Genomic DNA, 23,134 nt, shown 5'->3' on the forward strand with positions numbered 1-23,134 from the left:
GAGCTCATTTGCATTTAAAGCAGCCTCGACCAGAATGGGATGATTTTTGTACAAAAATGATCATTTTATTTTGAACATGTTGTCAAAACACTCACATGCAGTAGTGAGGATACGATTTCCTATGCAATGATGTTAGCCAATCATAAGTGGCAGATTACTGACAAGCCTTAAAGGACCCACAAAACAAGACGTTTTAGACACAAGGTTGAAAATAATCATTGTGCATTTAGAATAAACAACATTATTGTGTGTTGATGTGGATGCTAATATAGCAGTTATGGAGTGAACAGACCTTTACTCAGAAACTTTACACACCTGGTTATGAACAAATGGATTATTATTTTGCATTTCCTAAGTTGTCAGTCTGCTTGAGTAGGTTGCAAGGTACAAGATTACATTCAGCGCACAGTTGCACTGAAATCATCTTACCAGATGCCATTTAAGGATTATTTTCTTTTCTTTCTTTTAATAAAGAAGAGTTCTTTTAGTTACAATGCTCGATGAAACTCCAACTGGTGCATTGCCAGGCATCACTGTCACCTGAAGTCTTGAATTTTAATAGATTCAGAGTTATTTCATAATGTCTTGGATTTCCAGTTTTCGAAATTTTTCCTTGGATCAGTGGTGCAACAAACTGGTTTGACATTATCAAAAGAGGAACATTCTAACACTCCTGCAATGTAAGAATTAATCTGAATGGACACAGAGAGTCTTTTAATCAAGTACATACACACACACTCACACAAACAGACACCAAATGTAGAAAAAGTAGGTCAGAAGGCCTAGTCACAAAGCTTTTATGAACTGTTGCTTGCCAAAAGTGTCTAAGAACAAACAAAGCCAAAAATGCCTTAAAACCAGTGAACTTACTGGTTAAGGCTCTATAAAAATGTAAGCTAGCTTTTCATGAATGAACACACACATTTCTGAATATTTCACACACCCTGAATCTCAGTGCATCCTCAAATTCCTTTTAAAACCAGAGGATACTGAATCATCAGTCACACTCTGTGAACTGTTACACTGCTTTATTACATCACATCCTTTACAAAGATGTGTTCATTGTTCAGGCAAGAACAAATGTCAATGAAAAAAAATCAACAAAAAAAAAAAAAAAAAAACAACTCATAATAATAAATAAATAAAGGTTTTTGGTTATTAATATTACTGACCCACTTTGGTAACTTCTCTTAAAGTTAAAGTCACAGCAGTTTGTTAAGAATATGATTAATGAATGTGGTTTATCACACAACATGTTTGTTAATCTTAAAGTACATGTTGTCAACCAAAGTTACAAGGCCCTGATGCAACAAGGGTTAACTGACATGCTACTTATATTTTGTTAGCAATGACTTGACTGGTCAATTGCCTGCCATCAACATTGAGTATGACTGACCATGGCCATCAAATAACAAAAGAAGAATTAATACAGTATTACAGTACTACAGTAAGTAAAAATACAGAGGCTCTTGGCAAGAAGCCAACATTCAACAGTGTGTGAAAAATGCGGAAGGAAGTTTATCATTTGACAAGTCACCCATGCCTAATAACCGCACCCCAAGAGCTAACACATATCTGAAAATGAAAATAAAAGTCAGTTATTCAGTGATTAACTTGTAACTTGTAACTTGTAATCTTGTAACTAAATTTGTACCACTATTGAATTCATGTCAAAGTTATAGAAAACTAAGACTAAAACTGAAACCATAAAGTACACTGTTGTTACTTGAAAATATAAAATATAATGAAATAATTTAAACTCTTAAATGAAACTGTTTTATTAGTTGCCAAGCCAGCATTTCTTATTTTCATTTAGTGTATCTTGCTAAAAGAATAACTTCCTAAAATAACTAAAACGGACAAAATGATAAATACTACATATTAAAAAATAAAATAAAAAATAAAAATGACAAAAACAATATATATATATATATATATGTATGTATATGTATATATATATATATATATTTTATATACACAGATTCATTAATGAATTAATCTGATTTAAAATAGGGATATATAATCTTTAATAGTTTATTATTTATATAATCTTTAAAGAACCAGCTTATTGTTAGTCACATACGGCTGTTCATAGGCAGTGAATCTAATTAATGGCTAATGAGCTAATATAAACATTATATTCATATTTAGCAGCAGTTGTAGCCCACTTGTTTAAGGAAGACGAGCCCATTTTCGCGAATCGGTTCTTTTGAACAGTTCATTTCAAAGAACCTTTCCATTGCAATCACGTCACCCATAAACCGTTTCTAGAGGGTTTGTTGACATTTATTGTGTACTAGTTGACATTATTGCAGCCAGCTCCAATAAATAAGATACTTTGAACCTACATAATTTGCATTTACATAATATACAAAGACTTAAATTCATTTATATCTCTACCTAAAAAGCTTTTGGACGGTTTAATAAAATACAGAAATACAGCTTTTACAATTGTGTTAGATAAAACTGATAAACAATTAAGCAGAAAATATATATATTTCCAGTTTTATTTGTAATATCTCTACCATTTTATGAATTGACTCAAGAATCACTCCAACCAATTCAATTCTACAGATCGTTCCGACGCTCGTTTTGTGAGCGGCTTCAACTGATTCATTGAAGAGATTCGACTCAGTAAAGTGATCCATTCACGAATCAGACATCGCTAGCTCAAACTAGAAACAGCTTGTTTAACGTTGTTTGGCATTATCAGTTATGGAGGTCAACGGTCCTGATAGTGATTGGAGGAGTTCAGCCTTTCGACAGAAAGTAGTGGCTCAAATGTGAGTATACACATATTTGTTTTGTATATTATATATTAGCGCATTCTGGACATAACAGAGTGCAGCTAGCTAGTTAGCTGCTAACTAGCGGATGCTCGGACATGTTATCAGCACGTCTGTTAAACACAGTCGAAATCTCTAATGATAGACTGTATGTCTATTTATAAATAATATCACGGTATTATGTTCATTAAGTAAGATGGCATTTTTTGAGGTTGTTTTGAGCGTGTTTAGCTACGCGGCTAGCTAAAATAAAGTTAGCCTCATTAAATATTAACGTTAGTCCAAATATAAACATGCGAAGTCTGTAGATACAAATATTGTTTAACAGAGGGGGCAAAAGAAAACAACCTCTTTTTTTTTTACTTAAGGGTCATAATAAGCTCTTCTAACAGTCACCCAAATGCTCATTTTGCTTTTAACTAACCATTACCTACTTAGAGCGCTTTATTACAGTGTTTTGAATGGACTTTAATGGACTTTGTTTTTGGTGATTAGAAACAGACAGGATAGTTCACCCAAAATACTGTATGTTCTGTCATCAGTTATGCACCCTGCACTTGTTCCAAAACTGTATGATTTTTCTTTCTTTTGGTAAACACAAAAGAAGATATTTTAAAGAATGTTGGTAGCCAAAAGAATGTAGTATGAAAGTCAGTGGCTACACTTTGGTTACTAACATTCTTCAAAATCTTTTCTTTTGTGTTCAGCAGCTGAAAGAAATGTGTATAGCTTTGCAACAACTTATACAGCTTTTGTTGAGTAAATGATGACATAATTTTTATTTTTGGGTAAAATAAAGCTATAAGTTTATAATTATTTTATAGCAAAATGTTACTCTTATAAATACAACTAAAGACATATTTGAATTCTTTGGTCTTTGGATGGTGTAAGATAAGAATTACATGTATTGAAATGGTTCTAAAAATATTTTTAGCATCTTTTTGCTAGAAAATGTTTTATTCTTCGTTGTAATGTATACATGGAAAACAGTTCCTCTAATAGTACTCATGTTCGTGATTGATAATGATTTATAGTCAGTAAACAATAGTTAACACTTCTTGTTTCTCATGCATCATATGAAAATATTCAGACTTCTTCTTTATTATATTGCAGAGATGAAGCCATGAGAAAAGCAGGAACTGCTCACACAAAGTCCAGTACTGACATGGAAAGCCATGTTTTTATGAAGGCAAAGACCAGAGTAAGTATTACTTTTAAATGTGCACCCTACAGTCCAACAGAACAGATTTGTTAGAATGCAGTTGTTAAAAGTGCAATAAATAACCTATCCGTTTTTTAACAGGAGGAGTATTTGTCTTTAGTTGCAAGACTGATAATTCATTTCAGAGACATTCGTAAGTAGCCAATTCACTGTGCTGTCATTGTTAAAATAATAACATCACAGCAATAATGTCTTGTTGCTGTGATGTTAGTAAGTGTACAGTGTATTGATCAGTTTCTTTTTCATTGCAGATAAAAAGTCACAAGGTGGGCCTGGTAAATTTAAAGAGCTATTTATAATCTTCTTATGTCTACTATTAAACTGTAAGAATTCATTTTCTGCCACATTTCATGGTGTTACTGTTTATTTTTAGACCCTATGAATGCCCTGCAGAATTTACCAGGAGTAGGTGGAGGTGGTCCTGGAGTTATTGGCATAGGACCACGGCCCCCTGGTGCACAAATGGGTGCTATGGGGTCAATGGGGCAAATGCAAATGGGTCAACATGCCATGCAAGGAGTAGCGGGAGGCCAGCAGGCTGGTAAGTTCAGTCAATTAAGACAGTGGATTAAAGAGAGACTGTGTGTTTTTTAATTCCCATACATTGCTTGATTGCAATATCAACCTCAGCAGGTGCTCCTGGGCAGATGCCGATGATGCAGCAGCAGCAACAACAGCAGTCCATTCAGTTTCAGCAGTTCCAGTCGCAGCAACAGGCAGCCATGCAGGCTCAGCAGCCGGCAACTATGCAGCAGAATGCCATGCAGTTCCAACAACAGATAAGGCAGCACCATCAGAATCAACAAATGCAGCATCAAAATCAGCAACAGCAGCAGGCGCAGACTCAGCAGCAACAACAGAACCAGGTAATGGAAAATGGAACGATTATTGTTTGCTCCTCTTGAAGGGATAGTTCACCCAAAAATAAATTCTGTCATTAATTAGTCACCCTCATGTCGTTCCAAACCCGTAAGACCAGGTCAAGATATTTTTGAGAGCTTTCTGACTCAGCATAGACATCAAAAATAATGACTTTATTCAACCATTTCTTCTCGTCAGCATCAAAGACTAACAAAGAAGAGAAGAAATTGTGAAATTAAGTCGTTTAATTTTTTTTGTGTATTCTGGTAGCTTCATAAAATGAAGGTTGAACCAAATTTGTCATTACTAGGGCTGCCCCTTAATAGTCGACTAACTGTTAGTTGACGAGAAGAGGCTTGGTCAACCAAAATGTTATTAGTTGCTTAGTCACAGAAAAAAAAATTCCACAGGAAGTGGCAAAGTCACGCAGTCCGTGACAGACAGGTCGTTAACGGCTGGTCTATGTGGTAATATAATACATCGGGCAGGACATTCAAACGCTCACCTATTATTCATTGGCCTCAAATATTGCTTTTCTTCTGAAAGGTGTTTGTAGTAGCAACTTTACATGGCTACTAAATCTAATGCTAACCTACAAAAATATGAGCTATTTAAGTGTCTGTGTGGAGTGTGGAAGCTGAATAGTAGTGCTCTTACTGCATGACAGATGGAGGCACCGGTGCGGTCACTTGCACTTAAATATTGTCATTTATGGTCATACAGATAAAATGAATACATCTTTTGAATCAGTAAAGACTCTACGTTTATTTGTGTTCACTTACAACAACAACAAAACCCACTGCGCTTTTGTAAAATAATGAAAGCAAACAAGATGTGCTTTCTGCTGTCTCGGTCTCTGTGAACTTGAGCGCGAAACTTCAAAACTCTGTGTATAGGCCTTACAGACATGAAAAATGTATCTATAGAGAGTGAAATGTCTACTTTCAAATGAACCAATTCAAATAGAAACCAGACATTCTCAGTTTATGTAATCCGTATAAAGGCGCATCACTACTGTGGAGATGACGAGCCAGTATCGTTGAGTTCATCTCTTAAGCCGAAAACAAAGAAAGCACCAGTTTATCAATAAATTGTTAAAACTAATGCAGTCTCCTTGCCGTTTTTCCCAGACACATTCATAATTATTATATCTGCCGGTGCGCTGTGGCAACTTTTTTGCGTGCGCTTGAGCGCTTATTAAGCTATGTAGGCAATTAAAGGTTCTTTATTGTAATTTATATTGTTTATTAATAAATGTGCAAATAATAGTCGACTAATGCTTAAAATGAACGACTACTAGTCAACAAGAAAAATCTTTAGTCAAGTCCTTACTACCCTTCTGGGCCTTGAACGCGGTAGTTGTGTTGCTGTCTATGCAGGGTCAAAAAGCTCTGGGATCTCAATCAAAAATATTCAAATTTGTCTTACAGGTTTGGAACAACATGAGGGTGAGTAATTATTGACAGAATTTTCATTTTTGTGTCAACTATCCCTTTAAATAGTGGTGATGATTGATTAAATACTGCATGAGTGCGTTTTTAATTAAAGGGTTAAACAGAAAATTCTGTTTTTATTTTTAATAATTGTACAACTTATTCCAAGTCTTCTGTAACCATACTTACATTTTTTTTTTTTTGATTAAATAAAAAAATGTAATCATTAATTACTGATGATTTCCCCTCTTTTGGGAGGGGATATCGATAATCAATATCGATTAAAGAGTTTATATTGATCTCAATTTTGATAAATACATTTTCAGATGAATCATCTATGCTGTTTTCTGTTGATGAGCGAACAGAACTTCACTAAATATTTTTTGTAGCAAACCTGCCAGTAATCAGAGTTTTTCTGTATAAAAACATTTAAATTTGTCAAACAACTTTTTAACGATAAAACAATAAACTTATATGTATTTTAAATAAATTACATTACTGGCTGGTTAAGAAAAAGTTGTATGCAGTTTAAATGTTTTTTATACAGCTAAATTGCAATAGGGGTTATGCACAACAAAATTCCATATTCTGTAAAACAGGAAGTTCAACATATACCCCACTGATTTAAAATTACAGTATTGTACCAAATTACACTATTCCCTGTATATAGTTTACAGTATTATTAGAAATATTGGATTCAAATTGTGAATTTGTGAATTGAAATCAAAGGGACTAATGTTATCTGTATCAATACCCAGCCCTAGTTCCTTTGGTGATGTCTCATTTCTCACTGATTATTTATTTATTTATTTTTTTAAATGATTTTGACTCCAGTTGCATCAAACAAGACTGCAGCAGCAGCAGTTGGTACAAATGCAGCAGCTGCAACAACAACACCACCAACAACAACAGCAGCAGCAGCAGCAACTGCACCAACAGCAGGTCCATGCACAGGCTCAGGCCCAGGCTCAGGCCCAGGCTCAGGCCCAGGCTCAGGCCCAAGCTCAGGCCCAAGCTCAAGCTCAAGCTCAGGCCCAGGCTCAGGCTCAGGCTCAAGCACAGGCTCAAGCTCAAGCTCAAGCCCAAGCACAGGCGCAGGCCCAGGCCCAGGCCCAACTGCAGCAGCAACAGCAGCTTCAAGCCCAGGTCCAAGCTCAAGGTCAAGCCCAGGTACAGGCTCAGGGAGTGGCAGGGCAGATGCCCCCTCACTCACAGCAGCAGCAAGTCATGGTGCCCCAGTCATTAGCACAAATGGCTCCTGGACAGCATCAGCCTCAGCTCAGCTCACTCACCCCACAACAGCAGCAGCATCTGAAGATTCAGCAGGCAATGCAGGTGAAGCATCTGCTGCCATAACAGAATGCAATCACAATGCAAAATGCATAATAACCTATTACTGACAATGTCTTGGTTGATGGGATTGTAAGTGTTCACATGAGACCTTTTTGTTTTAATGTCTTATACACCTTCCTGTTTGCTGGTGTTTATACAAGCAGGCGAGAGTAATGCAGCAGCAGCAGCAGCAACAGCAACAACAACAACAACAACAACAACAGCAGCAGCAACAACAACAGCAGCAGCAGGTTCAACAAGTCCAGCAGGCAAACCAGCTCGGCGCAGTTGCTGGCCAGGTAAGCCCAATTGCAAGTTGCGGTGAGGATTGAAATCAGAGACTGAGCGTGGAGTGATTGCATGCTACCAAAATCAACACTTGAATTTCTTTTGGATGTCAAAACTGTTTATTCCTTGCCTGGTGGTGGGTTGTAGTGAAATGCACATGTCCTAATAACAACAGAAGGATTGTACATCAATATTTTATCAACAGAGATTTAGTTTTTGGCCACAGCAATGAACCTCATTCTCTGGTCTATATATATATATATATATATATATATACATAAAATATGGGTCAGACAAAAAGGGATTTTCAGGCATCAAAACTATGTGGAACATATCTTTATTCCTTTTTTATTTTTTAAACATTTTTCAGTGAATTAGAATGTTTTCTTTTTAATTTTGTTTAATCTGTTTAATGACTATTCTACATTTTTATTATGATTTACACTGCTATTCAAAAGTTTGGGATTAGTAAGATTTTTAATGTTTTAGTAATGGATTAATAAGATAATAAGTCTCTTAGGCTCAAAAAGTTCCATTTATTTGATCAAAAAATAATCCCCCCAAAAATTTATTTTAATATATTTTAAAATCAGTTTATTTCTGTGAATTTTCTTCAACCATTACCCCTGTCTTCAGTGTCACACGATCCTTCAGAAATCATTCTAAAATGCTCATTTATTATCATGTAATACTTTTTCAGCATTCTTTGATGAATAAAACGTTAAAAAGAACAGCACTTATTCAAAATAGAAATCTTTTCTAACAATGTAAGTCTTCGCTATCAGTTTTTATCACTTTAACACATACTTGCTGAATAAAAGTATTAATTTCTTTCAAACGAAAGAAAGAAAGAAAGAATTGGCTGTCCTTTCTGAAGGATCATGTGACAGTGAAGACTGGAGTAATGATTCTGAAAATTCAGCTTTGCATCAGGAATAAATTCTATTTTAAAGTATATTAAAATAGAAAACCACTATTTTAAATTGCAAAAATATTTCACAATATTTCTGTATTTTTAATCAAATAAATGGAGCCTTGATGAGCAGAAAAGAATTTTTAAATTGGATTTTTTTAAACATTAAAAATCTTACCGATTCCAAACTTTTAAATGGCAGTGTACATAAGACACCCACTAAAATGTAACAATAGTTCATACACCAATAAGTTAGACATAATTAGGGAATCATTAGATGACTTTAAAATACTCTATTTAAGGATCACAGTGCAGCCCTCAAAAACTAATGAGTTGTAATTTTATTTCTTTACCAATTTTTCCAACACCTTTCAAACCACTAGGTTTTACCTATTGTTCAGCAAGAAGTTTTCAGTCATTTAGAAATTAAGAACGATAATGTTTCTCTTATTCTTTTAATGTTGTCTATGTATATAAAATTATTTTTGCAAGTTTAATTTGATGTGGACATCAAATCGGATGTCTCATCTTAGACCCATATATTTGTATGTGTGTTTGTGTGTATATGTGTGTTTTTAAATTTAGGTATACAGGTACTGATTCTAATACAAAAAAAAAAAAAATTCACTGCTGAAAGCGTAGTTAGTTCCACAGCTAATCTTACTTAATAAACCTCCAACACTTCCTGCTACAAATGCATTCTGGAGGCTTTTTCTGCTATATTAGCGCTTGTCATTAGCAGGTATATATAAAGTTCATTTTATCTATATATCAGCTAAACTAGCTGCCTTTCTTACTTTCTCAAATACATTTAGTCAGATCTTTCCCTCAAGGGTGACCCTCCCATCTGTGAGCATTCGGCGGATGATAACATTTGCTTCATGTTGCTTTCATTCACCTTGTCCCGTATATGTGGCCATAGTTTATACAAAATCCAGAGATGGAAATCTCTATATAGCAGAGCGGTGAAATCCAACAGAGCAGTCAGTTTAAGTTTGAGTAGGAGTGTTAGTTTTTAATCTCATTTGCATTATGCGTGTATGTGCAGCTAACAGCCTGACTGCATGCTTGCTATTTTGAATCCACAAGCACTTTCTGCATGCAGCTGACAAGAAATGCATTTCTTTTCTAGGTTAGCTGTGTAAATTCGCAATGATTGGTAACATAATCTAATATTGTCCTTCGGGCCATTGAATGATTTCCTGAATGTATTTGAAGGAAGGTATTGATAGCATCCATGTGTTGTTCGACCCCTTCGAAAGCCATTAGTAGATGGCAAGCTCAACTACAGCTTTAATTTTCAGTCAAAAGGCTTGTTGGAGATGCAGAACAACCCATTGCATCTTTTCTTGCCTTGCATGGTTCTGGTACATGAAAGGACAGCATGAAATCCATTGGCCTGTGGCTTGCCTTGTCTTGACAACCAATGTTGTTAAAGGAACATTCCAGTTTCAATACAATTTAAGCTCAGTCTGCATTATTTTGGCTACAACCAAAAAAAAGTTACCGTGAGCCTTTTACAGCAAAAGTAAACGAGCCATTTTTTTTTTTGCAGGATTTAAAATGTTAAACCTATAATTTTGTAAAAGCATTTAATTATTTTGTTAAAACTTCTGTATTATTATGTCCTTTTTATAGCCATTTTAGGTGTAACTTTACTTAAGTGACTTTTTTTCACACTAAGTTAAAGGGATAGGTCACACAACAATGAAAATTCTGTCATTAATTACTCACCCTCATGTCGTTCCAAACCCCTAAGACCTTTGTTCATCTTTGGAACCTCCTGACCCTACATAGACAGCAACAGACTGACATGTTCAAGGCCCAGAAAGGTAGTAAAGACATCGTTAAAATAGTCCATGTGACATCAGTGGTTCAACCATAATTTTATGAAGTGACAAGAGTACTTTTTGTGCACAAACAAAACAAAAATAATGACTTTATTCAACAGGTTTTTTCTTTTCCCTGTCAGTCTTAAACGACGGCATCGTTTTGTGCCACTATAAAACATTTCAAAATTCTAAAACGATGAGATTAAAGTTGTAATGTTTTAAGATTAAAGTCAGTGTTTCGAGAATAAAGTCGGAATGTTTTGAGAATTAAATTGTAGCAATTAAAGTTATAAGTTATTATATTTTGAGAATATCGACTGCGTGTACAAATGGCCCGAATTGGGAGCACCTGAAAAAGTTGCTAGGCCACCGGAATTTATTTGAAAATTTGTAGGATTATTAGCAGAAATCATACCATGTGTTATACTCACAGGGACAGTATGCTTGAAGTAAGTTCGATCGCATTTGTTAGGCCTATTTGTAGTGCGCCAGCCACCCAGTAATAGCAATAAGCTTTGTGCTTTTGGTACTTTCAGTATAGATCATAAAAAAAGTCTCAGCTTCTGTCAGTTTTATAGCGAAATACAGACAATGTGTCTCGCAATGTTTTTTGTTTTTGACGCTCTTTAATGTGGCGGGACAGATCGCTGTATTCATGTGAATCAGTCGTCTTTTTGATTACAATGAGACATTTGTTTCAATAGATAATAGAAGGATCTTAGTAAACATCTAAGATTTTGAATACTTAAATGTTTTTTTTTTTGGAACCTTGGCAGTAAAATGCTGTTTTATCAACAATTATTGTTCACGAGTGTGAAGAAATTCTGAATACTTTTGTTTCCTTTGCGCACAAGACGTATTTCTGTAGCTTTATAAAATTACAGTTGAACCACTGATGTCACATGGACTATTTAAATGTCCTTACTACTTTTCTGGGCCTTGAGCGTGTCAGTTGCATTGCTGTCTATGCAGGGTCAGAAAGCTCTTGGATTTCATCAAAAATATCTTTATTTGTCTGAAGATGAACGATGGTCTTACACATTTGGAATGACATGAGGGTAAGTAATGACAGAATTTTAATTTTTGAGGTGAACGATCCCTTTAACTACCCCCATTTACTTGTGCATAAGTTGCTGTTGTGCTTAACTTGTTTTGAACCCAGGATATTCTTTTACATGCTTGAGAGGAACAAGAGGAAGCTCACTGTACTGCCACATCTTTTTTATTTTTGAAGAGCCTTGTTTTGCATAATTGAATGTGATTGTATGTGCATCTGTGCTTGCAGACTTGTCGAATCTATTTCTGTTTGCATTCTTGCATGTGCTTCCTCATGTCCGCTGATGCACTGCATTTATTGTTTTGCTTGTGACATGTCTGTTGTCCCCTCTGTCCTCCTCAAAGATGATGCCCCGTCCTGGGATGCAAATTCCACCCCGGTTGCCCCGCGCCACCCCGAACTCTGCCATTCCTCAAAACCCTGTTGCCATTGGAGGACAGCAAATGCCACAGGTATTTACCGCAGGGCTGAGTGCTGGGTCTCAGCGCTGCAACCCAGTGGGTCCGTACGTCTGTGGCCTTACACTAGAGCGAAGGCTGTCCATAATCCACACTCATCTGCCTCTCTTTACCCCCCACCACTCCCACCCCAAAGTAGTTTGACAATCAGAAACATTTAGTCAGGAATGACCCAGGCAGCGTAAAAAATTGAAATGAAAAATGTGTGGCACAGGTAAGTAGACTGGATTTTGTGATTCTTTTAATGTGACTTGCTAGGAAAGCTAATAGGAAGCAAACATCTACTGGTTATATAGCGCCATCTACTGGTGCTGTACAGTGAAAGCAAGCTGATCTTGACCGTATGTCTGTTATCTCTAGGTAACTGGCTTCAACAATGCAGTGCCAGCTTTCCTCCACTCACGTGGTTACTTTGAACGCATTTTCATTTTTTCTCTCTCTTCAGCAGGGTCAGCAGATGATGTCATCACCCTCCCCAGTTCAGGTGCAGACGCCCCAGTCGATGCCACCTCCTCCCCAGCCTCAACCGTCCCCCCAGGCTCCTTCCTCTCAGCCCAACTCTGTGAGGTACAGTGAAATAGCTTAGTTTTTCTACAACTATTGATGTAACTACAAAGGGTTAATTTAACCTTTTTCGCTCTAGCTCTGGTCCGACCCCTTCTCCAGGAGGTTTCCAACCCAGTCCCTCTCCTCAGCCTTCCCAGAGTCCTGCATCTGCACGCACCCCCCAGAATTACCCCCTCCAGGTACCTTCACCTGGACCTCTCAATACACCAGGTACAGAACAGCTTTCTATACTCAGAACTCTTTTCAATCTATGTATATGGGCAATTCTACAGAATTGTACCAATGTTAGAGTTGGGAACGCCTTTGTATGTATGCAAATTGTATAATATCCACGGTACACATTTATAGTAATTGTGCAGTTAATTCAGAAAGTTTTGGAATATTTGTCCTCTCCCCAAATTTGACTACTGAAACAGTAATATATAATTCAATCAGAAGGGTTATATTGACCTATTAAGATTTTGCTTACATCTACATTTGTAAATATATATTTTTGCTACAAAAAAAAGATTGTTGATACAGAATTTTAATTTAGTTGCAACCATAATGATTTGATTTATTTATTTTTTGGATTGCAGGCAATCCAAGCTCTGTCATGAGCCCAGCGGGGGCCTCACAATCTGAGGACCAGCTTTACATGGACAAACTGAAGCAGCTGTCAAAATACATTGAGCCGCTGCGCAGAATGATTAACAAAATAGACAAAAATGAAGGTACTGGAGACGACTTCTCTGTTGATGCTGATTTATTTATTTATTTATTTATTTTTCCCTCCACCTGATATTAAAGTTCATAGTCTATGTTTGGTCTTTACAGATAGGAAGAAGGATTTGAGCAAAATGAAAAGTTTGCTCAACATTTTGACTGATCCCAACACAAGGTAAGAAACCAGACATGTTGAATATCATCTCCTGTGTTGGATCTTTGTCTTGTGATTAAGTTTGTGTTATTGCTCTTTCACTAGATGCCCACTTAAAACACTACAGAAGTGTGAAATAGCTTTGGAGAAACTAAAGAATGACATGGCAGTGGTAAGTAACTTTCATTTCAAGATTTAGAGTCAAACTTAAGTTGTATTCTTCATCCAATTTCTACAATAACGTATGACTTTGGTTTGCAGCCGACTCCTCCCCCTCCTCCAGTGCCCTGTACCAAAAAGCAGTACCTGTGCCAGCCGCTGCTGGACGCTGTCTTGGCCAACATCCGCTCACCGGTTTTCAACCATTCACTCTACCGCACGTTTGCTCCTGCTATGACAGCAATTCATGGACCCCCAATCACGTAAGACTGACAGCTGAAAATATATACATTTTCTCTCATTTGAAGGAGAAATTCACTTCCAAAACAAAAATTTAAAGATTTACTTAACCCTTTGTCATCCAAGATGTTCATGTCTGTCTTTCTTCAGTCGTAAAGAAATTGTTTCTTAAGGAAAACATTTCAGGAATTATCCCCACATAGTGGACTTCAATTTTGCCTCTAAGTTTGAACTTCCAAAATGCAGCTTTAAATGGCTCTAAACAATCCCAGCTGAGGACGAAGTGTCAATTGGTAATTTTCAAAACAATTGGACAATTTGTATACTTTTTAACCTCAAATGCTCGTCTATTCTGTGCGATGCACATGCGTAGTCTGTGTAATCCGGGTCAATACAGTTAGGGTATGTCAAAAATCCCATCTCATTTTCTTCTTCAACTTCAAAATCGTCCTACATCACTGGTTTATCTTTTTTTGTAAAGGGCGTCTGATCTTCTTTACATTTTCACTTTGTAAACACTGGGTCGGTACTTCTGCAGCGATGTAGGGCGATTTTGAAGTTGGGGGAGAAAATGAGATGGGAATTTTTTGACATACCATAACTGTATTGAACCGGAAAAAACACGCAGACCTAGACAAGACGAGCATTTGAGGTTAAAAAGTATATAAATTTTGTCAGTTTGTTTCGAAAATGTTTGATCGCTTTGCTAGATAAGACCATTCTTCCTTGGCCGGGGTCGTTTAGAGCCATTTAAAGCTACATTTTGGAAGTTCAATTTTGGGGGCACCATTGAAGTCCACTATATGGAGATGATTCATGAAATGTTTTCCTCAAGTTTCTTATCGTCTGAGGAAAGACAGACATGAACATCTTGAATGACAAGAGGGGTGAGTAAATTATCTGTAAATTGTTGTTCTGGAAGTGAACTTCTCCTTTAAATCAGTTATCTTCCTTAAAGGGATAGTTGATCCAAAAATTACAACTCTGTCATCAATTACTCACCTTCATGTCGTTCCAAACCCGTAAGACCTTTGTTCATCTTGGGAACACAAATTAATATATTTTTGATAATCTGAGAGCTTTTTGAGCCTTTTGTAACATTGTAAATGTCTTTACTGACACTTGATAAAATGTGTCATTGCTGAATGACAGTAATAAAAAAATCTTCATGACCAAATACTTTTGAATGATATCTATTATAAATATCACAATAGTAGTAATGGAGTACAGCAACATAGTAGTCATTTTATATTACGTAGCCATGTTATACATGTTAAAGCTTTTTTAATAATCCCATTTAGCTTTTTACAATATATATTGAGTTTAAAAATGGAAAAACAATGTACAGTATATACCACCTAGCCTTAACTCCTAAATTTAAACATTAAAATACATATTCTTTTATTCCAGGGGCCCTTCAATTCCTTCCCGTAAACGGAAGCTGGAGGACGACGAGCGCCAGACCATCCCTAACATACTTCAAGGGGAGGTGGCTCGGCTCAACTCCAAATTCTTGGTCAATCTGGACCCGTCCTTTTGCAGCAACAATGGAACGGTGCATCTCATATGTAAACTAGGTCAGTTCAAACCCCGTGTCCACTGTATGCACGGAAGTAAGCCTATGGGCGAGACTTTAATTCATTAGCCGTTATAAGGAAATAACGAGAAGAACAACGATGTGCAGTAAACGGTAAAACTGTTTGCACTGTTTGAGTGTTCATAATTAAGATAATACATTACAATAACATGGTAAGATACAGCAATTTCCAATATCAAACAGCAAAATTAGCCGTTTTGTACAGGTAAAAACAGCTGGACGCAGATGAGACCGGAAGCCAGACACATAAAATTTACAAATGGCCATGTCCACTCTTACGGGAAAATTAAGGTGGATATGTAAAAAAAAAATTAAATGGACTAATTACTCTTGTCATTGTCTTTGTTTAGATGATAAAAATCTTCCCAGTGTCCCCCCTCTTCAGCTGAGCATTCCAGCAGACTACCCTGATCAGAGCCCCCACTGGGAAGATGACGGTCAGCAGTATGGTGAGTCTAAGCCTGATTTGTGCATTAAATGTCAGCATACTATCTTAGGCTGCCTTTTAAAATGCAAACACTCTTAAGCTCCCAATTTAAATAACATTAACTCATCACTTCCTTACCTTCCTCTCTCTGTTTTCAGAGGCCAACCCCTTCTTGCAGACTGTGCATAAGAACATGACCTCTAAACTCCTTCAGCTTCCTGACAAGCACTCAGTGACAGCGCTGCTGAACACCTGGGCTCAAAGCGTGAGGCAGGCTTGCCTTTCAGCTGCTTAGAAATGTTTTCCCATCAGCACTAGTATAATCCTTGCACCTCTATGGAATGATGGCAATATATTAATACTTTGTTTGTCTTTTTTATTTACATGAATTATCATCGGTTTGTTTAGTTCAGTACACTAAAGCCTTAACTGTTTGCGCATTGCTTCATTAATAAAGACATTTAAACTGAAATGTGTGGCACATAAGTTGTCACCACATGACTGGTCCGTCAGCGCATAGTGCTCTGTAGACGACGTCTCTGCACAGCTTGAGTCCTCCTGTGTCTGTCTGCTATGTTATTGAGGGTCTGTTTGAGGGCAGGGAGGATCACCTTCTCTGCTTTACTAGCCTGAGACACAGGTCTGTTCAAAAAGTAATAAAGCAAAGATTGATGTGTATGTCAGACAGGTGGGAAACAATATATACAGTGGAGAACAAAATTAAAGAATCTATAAATACTTAATTTTTTTCTTAAATATTGTCTTCACTGCTCAAATCTGAAGGAATATTAGCTGTGGCTATACCACTGTTCAATATCCAAGGTGTTTCAACAAAAACCTTTATTTTGTGGAAAACACAATCAAAATTAGAGAACAGTAACCACTGTAGCACGAAGGAAGATTACAACTTAAATTTTGGAGAGTTACAACTGTCGAAAATTAGTTGGAAGTGTAGAGGCCCTTGCTTTGAATGATTTCAGGACATCTGCGGCTGCAGGACATCACTAGTTTCTCAGACTGCGCTGGTGTGATTTTGGTCCACTCTTCTTTCACTCTCTTCCATAGTCTGGTAAATGTAGTCATAACTTTGTCACCAAAGTTTTTCAAGAGATTTTCAGTCAAGCTTATGTTAGGATTTTGGGTTTTCAGTGTTCTTGGATTCAAGGAATTGCTTTACCCATTTTGATGTGTGACGGGGGCATTTTCTTGCATGAAAATTGCAGGCTGATTGGGAGGTACTTGCAGGTAAGGAACCGCATGTTGCTGAAGGAGCTTCTGATAAAACATTTGCATTCACACTGCTTTATAGCTGTATAAAAGTCCCAACTCCTGCTGCAGAAAACATCCCTCAATCCATGACACTTCCTCCTTCACCTTTGACTTCTTTACGCACTTGGGCTTCAGTTTTTACTCAGTTTGACCCCGAACCAAATGTTTCCCATCAGATCCAAGTAAATTAAACTTGCTCTCATCACTAAAATGAACTTTGGACCAGTTCTCCTCTCTACACACAACATGCTTCTCAGAAAAAGGTGAGCTTAGCTTTTTGATTCTTTATGATTGATGAGAGTTTTGGTCACTGCAGAGTGTACTTTCAGTCTGACTTTTCTTAAACATGCTGAATTCTTGAATGAATTAGTGTCATTGTAAATCTGCAGTATTCGAGAAATCACAGCTTTGGAATGACCAACTTCTCTTGCATCAGCTGAAAGTGTCATCCCTTTGGCCTTCATCTAGACAACTTGCTTTTGCAGGGTTTCAGTCACCTTAGAGCAGCCCACCATCTTGCAATCTCAGTGAAAATTGGAGGACTGCTGCCAGTTAAATAGGGTTTGTCATATAATTAAGGAAATGAGTACTAGGTGCCAGATTAACACCAATAACCTGGAGGTATCTGAAATTGTTCTCTAATTTTGATCAGAAATCTTAAGATATCTCATTTAATTTTTATACTGTGCTTCTAAAATATGCTTAATAAACTGCCCTGCTACTCCTGTTAGGATAAGTTCAAATATGACTAAGAATTGACCTTGAAATTTCGGAAATTATAGGTTGTTCTCTACATTTGATCTCCACTGTACATGTCATATACAGATATTTACAAGAAATGACTTACAGTCCTTTAGGCAGTGTTTGGAGAGAAAGCTGAGGAAATGTGTCTGAATTGTCAGCTCTGCCAAAAAATGAAGGTAAAGGGTTAGAGGTCATCTGGATGTATCTCGGAAAACAAGAAAATGTCATATTTGCTCAAACTTTTATGTGACATCATTCTCATAATCTTTTTACTATAATGTAAGAGATACACTTCAAAGTATGTGTATCGTGTTTTTGAGTGAGTGTGTGTGAGTTTGTGATTTTAAGTAAATAATTGTACAAAATTATATTTATGTTTACAGTAATACTTAAAACCTTTAATGGAAAGTAATTTCTTACGTTCCTTTGATTTTGGATTGAGATGCGAAAATGAAATTACCTTTTACCATCGGCAAGAAAAGCCTTGGTCAAAATGTAATTCTCTGCAGTTATTTTCTTGTTGAATACAATGTCTTTGAGAACCGCTTTCACACGCAGGATCTGAGAGGAGAAATTAAAAATTGTAATTTTATAATATGTTGAGAGACATTAAGAAATATATGATCTCACCTCCTGGGACTGCAGGCTGTTGGCATTGTACAGCTGGCGTATGATGACCTCGCATTCCTGTATGGTTGGAGCTCGAGGGACCTGAGATATACTACACTGGATCATCAGAGGCTGTAGAGAAGTGATGAACCCTGCTTTGGGTTCTGAAGGACCTTCTATTCTGTCAGCCGTGAGGGAATTTGACCTGGTTTCTCTACATTGTACACAACTGCTGTAGGTATGAAAAGAATGTTACAAATCTATGTTTCGTCTTACTTGTTTATAATAATATCTTATTATCTTGTAAGCACCTGATCTCTGTGGCTTGTGGTGAGCAGGTTTCCTCCAAAGTATGTTCCAGATAGTTCCTTCTCTCTGTCTGGAACTTGTTTCTTCCTGTATGGTGCTTACTGATTCTACGTCTGGATGCTGTCATGGAATTTTGGTGCAAGTTAAGTATTTACAAATATAGCTGTCCAATGGTTTTGTTGAGATGTAGATGTAAGAATGATTACAAGTGTCACTCAACCTTTACTGCTGGACTTCGGAAGCTCCATTATCAGCTTATACTGCAACTCTGTAACCACATAATTACATAACAAATACACAGTGGAGAATGATGTTTAATTATGATATATCAAATTTATGTTTCTTTGTTGATAGACCAGAGTTAGATGACATACTTTTCACTTCGTTGAATATTTCTCAGAATAGCTTTTTCATGATATGTCACCGATCTGCCATATTAGTGGCACTAAACATAAACAATGCCACTGAACCGAACAATACTGGCAAATTTTGCTGATCTCTGCTGTTGAAAATGGTCAATTATTGTCATGTTTTGGCCTGTACTAATCGCTCAGATTGGGAAAAACATTTGGAGTATAGACTCCCAAAAGTTACAACAAATAAAGAAGTGTGCAAAAAACTGAGCAACAAGGTGTTTGTGGTTGGCCGACTTAAACCAGGATTTTATCATTTTTATCATTTGTTCTATTAATTTCCAGTCAGATATTAGGCTAATATCTTAATTAATACTGCAAGTACATATCTTTACACCTATTAAATTTAGTTTTTCAAATATTGCGCCATTTCCTGCTTACTAAGTCTTTCTCTATATGATTTAACAGCTTCCACACATTTTTTCCATGGTTTAGACAGCATAAATTAGCTGAACAACGTATTCAGTAGTACATTAAACCTTAAATCCATGCTGTTGTTTACAACCGAGTATCTCCAATATGGCCGCGCGTCCGTGTAACTGACCAAACCGTGACGTAAGTGCAAGCCCTCTATAGGTGTAAGTCAATAGCTTCGAAACTCTTTCCACTTACTTATTTTGCTGAAACATTAATTCATGCGTTTATGACCTCAAGATTAGATTATTGTAATGCTTTATTGGGTGGTTGTTCTGCTCGCTTAATAAACAAACTCCAGCTGGTCCAAAATGCAGCAGCTAGAGTTCTTACTAGAACCAAAAAGTATGATCATATTAGCCCGGTTCTGTCAACACTGCACTGGCTCCCTATTAAACATCGTATAGATTTTAAAATCTTGCTAATTACTTATAAAGCCCTGAATGGTTTAGCTCCTCAGTACCTGAGCGAGCTCTTATCGCATTATAGTCCCTCACGTCCGGTGCGTTCTCAAACTCTGGCAATTTGATAATACCTAGAATATCCAAATCAACCGCGGGCGGCAGATCATTTTCTTATTTAGCACCCAAACTTTGGAACAACCTACCCAACACTGTTCGGGACGCAGACACACTCTGTCAGTTTAAATCTAGATTAAAGACCCATCTCTTTAACCTTGCTTACACATAACACATAAACACATTTCTATTATTCAAATCCGTTAAAGGATTGTTAGGCTGCACTAATTAGGTCAGCCAGAACCGGGAACACTTCCCATAACACCCGATGTACTCAGTGCATCGTCAGAAGAATGGCATCTACGCTAATATTAGTCTGTTTCTTTCTTATTCCAAGGTCACCTTAACCACCAGATCCAGTCCGTATCCAGATCAGATGGTCATTGCAGTCCTCTGGATCCAGTCCGTACCCAGCCCAGACGGTGGATCAGCACTTAGAGACGACCTCTACAGCACTGAATGTCAGCGGAGACCACATCGACTAGATGAGCCCCAGAGACGGATCCCCAGTGAAGACCTCGTCACCTAGACGGCTGTCGGCACAGGACCACGGGACCTGGCGAGTCCTCTGTGTCTGGCCACTGAGCCTGGTTTCTCCCAAGGTTTTTTCTCCATTTGTCACCGATGGAGTTTTGGTTCCTTGCCGCTGTCGCCTCTGGCTTGCTTAGTTGGGGACACTTTATCTTCACTTTATCTTCACACAATATTGTGTTTTATTTTGTTGTATTTGATTAACTACCTTTATCTGAAAATTGAGTGTTTACCGTTGCCTATTGCATTGTTGATGTACTATTTCCTATTTAATACTGTACAGCCGCCTTGTCACAATTCTGTATTGTTAAAGGCGGTATATAAATAAAGGTGATTTGATTTGATTTTGATTTATTTTCCACTTTCTACTTTTTGTGACAATGTGCCCCGTTATCTGGGATAAGTTGTTACAATCAGAATATGTTTAAAAAAAAACAGTGAAACAAGTAACGTTATATAAAAAATCATGAAACTGAAAATGTTCAACTAAATATCAAACTACTGTTTTGTCAAACGGTATAAAGTAAGAACTGATTAAACTTTTGACAATTTAACCCAACCTGACATTTATCCATAGTTGTGTTCCATTGTTTACCCAAGAGCTAAAACTCAACTGACTCTAATATCGCATTTTTGACAACTAACCTGCCCCGGTATTGCCTATTAGCTACCATCAGCAAAACTGTAATTCTGGTATATTTCTTCCACGTTGTTGTAAGTAAAATACCTTTACCTCTGATCAAACAAATCTCCTTTTGACAGTCAGAAACAAAACACCGACACGTTTGTCTGTGTAAACCGAGACTTTGCCACCCACAGAGGCTGCAAACGCCAGTCTTTCATTTTCCTCATTCAGCAACTCGACGTCACCAGGCAACCTGTACTAGACTATCAGCTCTGATACACCTGACAGCAAGTGTCCATCCTCATTAAACCTGAAAAAGCACATTCTGTCATCATTTACTCAACCTTTTTTAGGTTTAGGTCTCCGAACCCGCATGTCTTTTATGCGCAGAAAAAAAGAGATAATTACAGCCTCGGTCTCTATTCACTTTCATTGCAATTTTTCTTACAGTGAAAGTGAATGGAGACTAACGCTGTCATTCCGCCCAACATTTCAAAAATAAAGAAAATGCTACAGGGTTTTAACCACATAACTGTGAGTAAAAGACGAAATGGGCTGAAATATGCTTTTAAATGATACATTTAGGCAAGCAGAGACAATATAACAGCAAAACAGGCGACATTATTAATTAACCTAGTCATATTTTCATGAAATTACGTCAAATATAATATGAATGACAAAGTTTGTTGTAGGTGCAAGGACAAATACTATATATAAAACATAAGAAAATTATATATAATAAAGGCAAACTATAGTTGTCCTATCAGTATCGTTCATTTAAAGGCCCAAACATTATTTCTGTAACATGTAAGGAAATGTATCATAAATGTACCTTTATTTTCCCGCTTTAAAATATCTATTTCCCCGTGTAATTTCTCCAAAGTTTCTTTGTGCTGCTTTTGTAAGAAGTCAATATTTCTCTGCAGTGAAGCGACGCGCACATCCATTTCGCTGTGAAACAAGTTCCCTGGATTCCCGCACTGATACTACGTCACATGCGTCTACTCACGCGGATGACGTTTCACTGCTACGTTGCGTCATAACTCAAGTTTTATCTAAACACCAGCCTTTACATGTTTTAAAGGCTCTCTTATTTGTTTTCAAAGACTGTACACTCCTCCTCTCCCACAGGAACTTTAAATACTGTAGTGGCTGCTATGGTAACAGAACTACTTCCTCTAATGCTGCTGAAATGTAACAGAATTAACCAAGTCAATTCAATACTTAAATTAGTGTAGAATTACCTGGAGATCATGTTCACCTTTTTCGTAAAACGCTAAGAAATGCTATAGGTCCAGTGTTGCCAAGTCCGCGGTTTTAACGCAGAATTTGGCTATTTTTACGCTATTGCCGTGGGTAGTTTTGATGTCGGGGTCATATTAACCATATTTTGCCCCTGAAATGTAAATTTGCCAGCGGAAGCCCGGCTAAAACGTATTTTTTAATTACCCCGGAAGCGATTTTTAATGGGGGACCCCACTCGAAGTGATTAAGCTAGTTTTGAGTAGCAATTGATCGGTTCTGGTGTGAAAACCTGGCAACCCTGTATGGGTAAGACTTCCGGTTAGGGAAATGAGGAGAAGAATAACAACATACAGTACAGTAAAACTTTTTGCATTACAAACCATTGTGCTCATAATTAAGATAATACATTAAAATAAATGGTAATAT

At 37.0% G+C, this 23,134-nt stretch overlaps 2 protein-coding genes across 9 annotated transcripts; one reads left to right on the forward strand and one right to left on the reverse strand.

Annotated features, from left to right (window-relative positions):
* Positions 1–2,630: 2,630 nt before the first annotated feature.
* On the forward strand, positions 2,631–21,192 carry med15 (mediator complex subunit 15). Of its 6 annotated transcripts, XR_007825043.1 has the most exons (19): positions 2,631–2,783; positions 3,900–3,987; positions 4,090–4,141; positions 4,260–4,283; positions 4,382–4,549; positions 4,639–4,874; positions 7,137–7,637; positions 7,799–7,933; positions 12,069–12,176; positions 12,628–12,749; positions 12,826–12,959; positions 13,328–13,462; positions 13,566–13,629; positions 13,714–13,780; positions 13,870–14,030; positions 15,418–15,584; positions 15,955–16,053; positions 16,190–18,891; positions 18,992–21,192. XR_007825043.1 is itself a non-coding variant. In XM_051092556.1 (18 exons), the coding sequence occupies exons 1-18, from the start codon at positions 2,716–2,718 to the stop codon at positions 16,324–16,326; spliced, it is 2,463 nt and encodes an 820-aa protein (XP_050948513.1). In that variant the 5' UTR covers positions 2,631–2,715; the 3' UTR covers positions 16,327–16,774. The 6 variants fall into 6 exon arrangements, 5 of the variants coding, with proteins under 5 accessions (XP_050948513.1, XP_050948514.1, XP_050948515.1 ...); XM_051092556.1 differs by lacking the exon at positions 18,992–21,192 and having other exon boundaries at positions 12,631–12,749; positions 16,190–16,774; XM_051092557.1 differs by lacking the exon at positions 18,992–21,192 and having other exon boundaries at positions 4,642–4,874; positions 16,190–16,774.
* On the reverse strand, positions 16,526–22,718 carry si:ch211-222n4.2 (uncharacterized protein LOC101885505 homolog). 3 transcript variants are annotated; one of them, XM_051092564.1, is made up of 7 exons: positions 22,296–22,718; positions 19,183–19,230; positions 18,965–19,082; positions 18,675–18,885; positions 18,505–18,605; positions 18,148–18,204; positions 16,526–16,673 (listed from the first exon to the last, which is right to left on the reverse strand). In XM_051092564.1, exons 1-7 carry the CDS (start codon positions 22,408–22,410, stop codon positions 16,541–16,543), a joined length of 783 nt encoding a protein of 260 aa, XP_050948521.1. In that variant the 5' UTR covers positions 22,411–22,718; the 3' UTR covers positions 16,526–16,540. The 3 variants fall into 3 exon arrangements, with proteins under 3 accessions (XP_050948521.1, XP_050948522.1, XP_050948523.1); XM_051092565.1 differs by lacking the exon at positions 22,296–22,718 and adding an exon at positions 21,572–21,736; XM_051092566.1 differs by lacking the exon at positions 22,296–22,718 and adding an exon at positions 21,484–21,541.
* Between the last annotated feature and the right edge of the window lie 416 nt (positions 22,719–23,134).

This window comes from Labeo rohita, chromosome 21 (genome assembly GCF_022985175.1).
Source record: "Labeo rohita strain BAU-BD-2019 chromosome 21, IGBB_LRoh.1.0, whole genome shotgun sequence".
Classification (NCBI taxonomy): domain Eukaryota; kingdom Metazoa; phylum Chordata; class Actinopteri; order Cypriniformes; family Cyprinidae; genus Labeo; species Labeo rohita.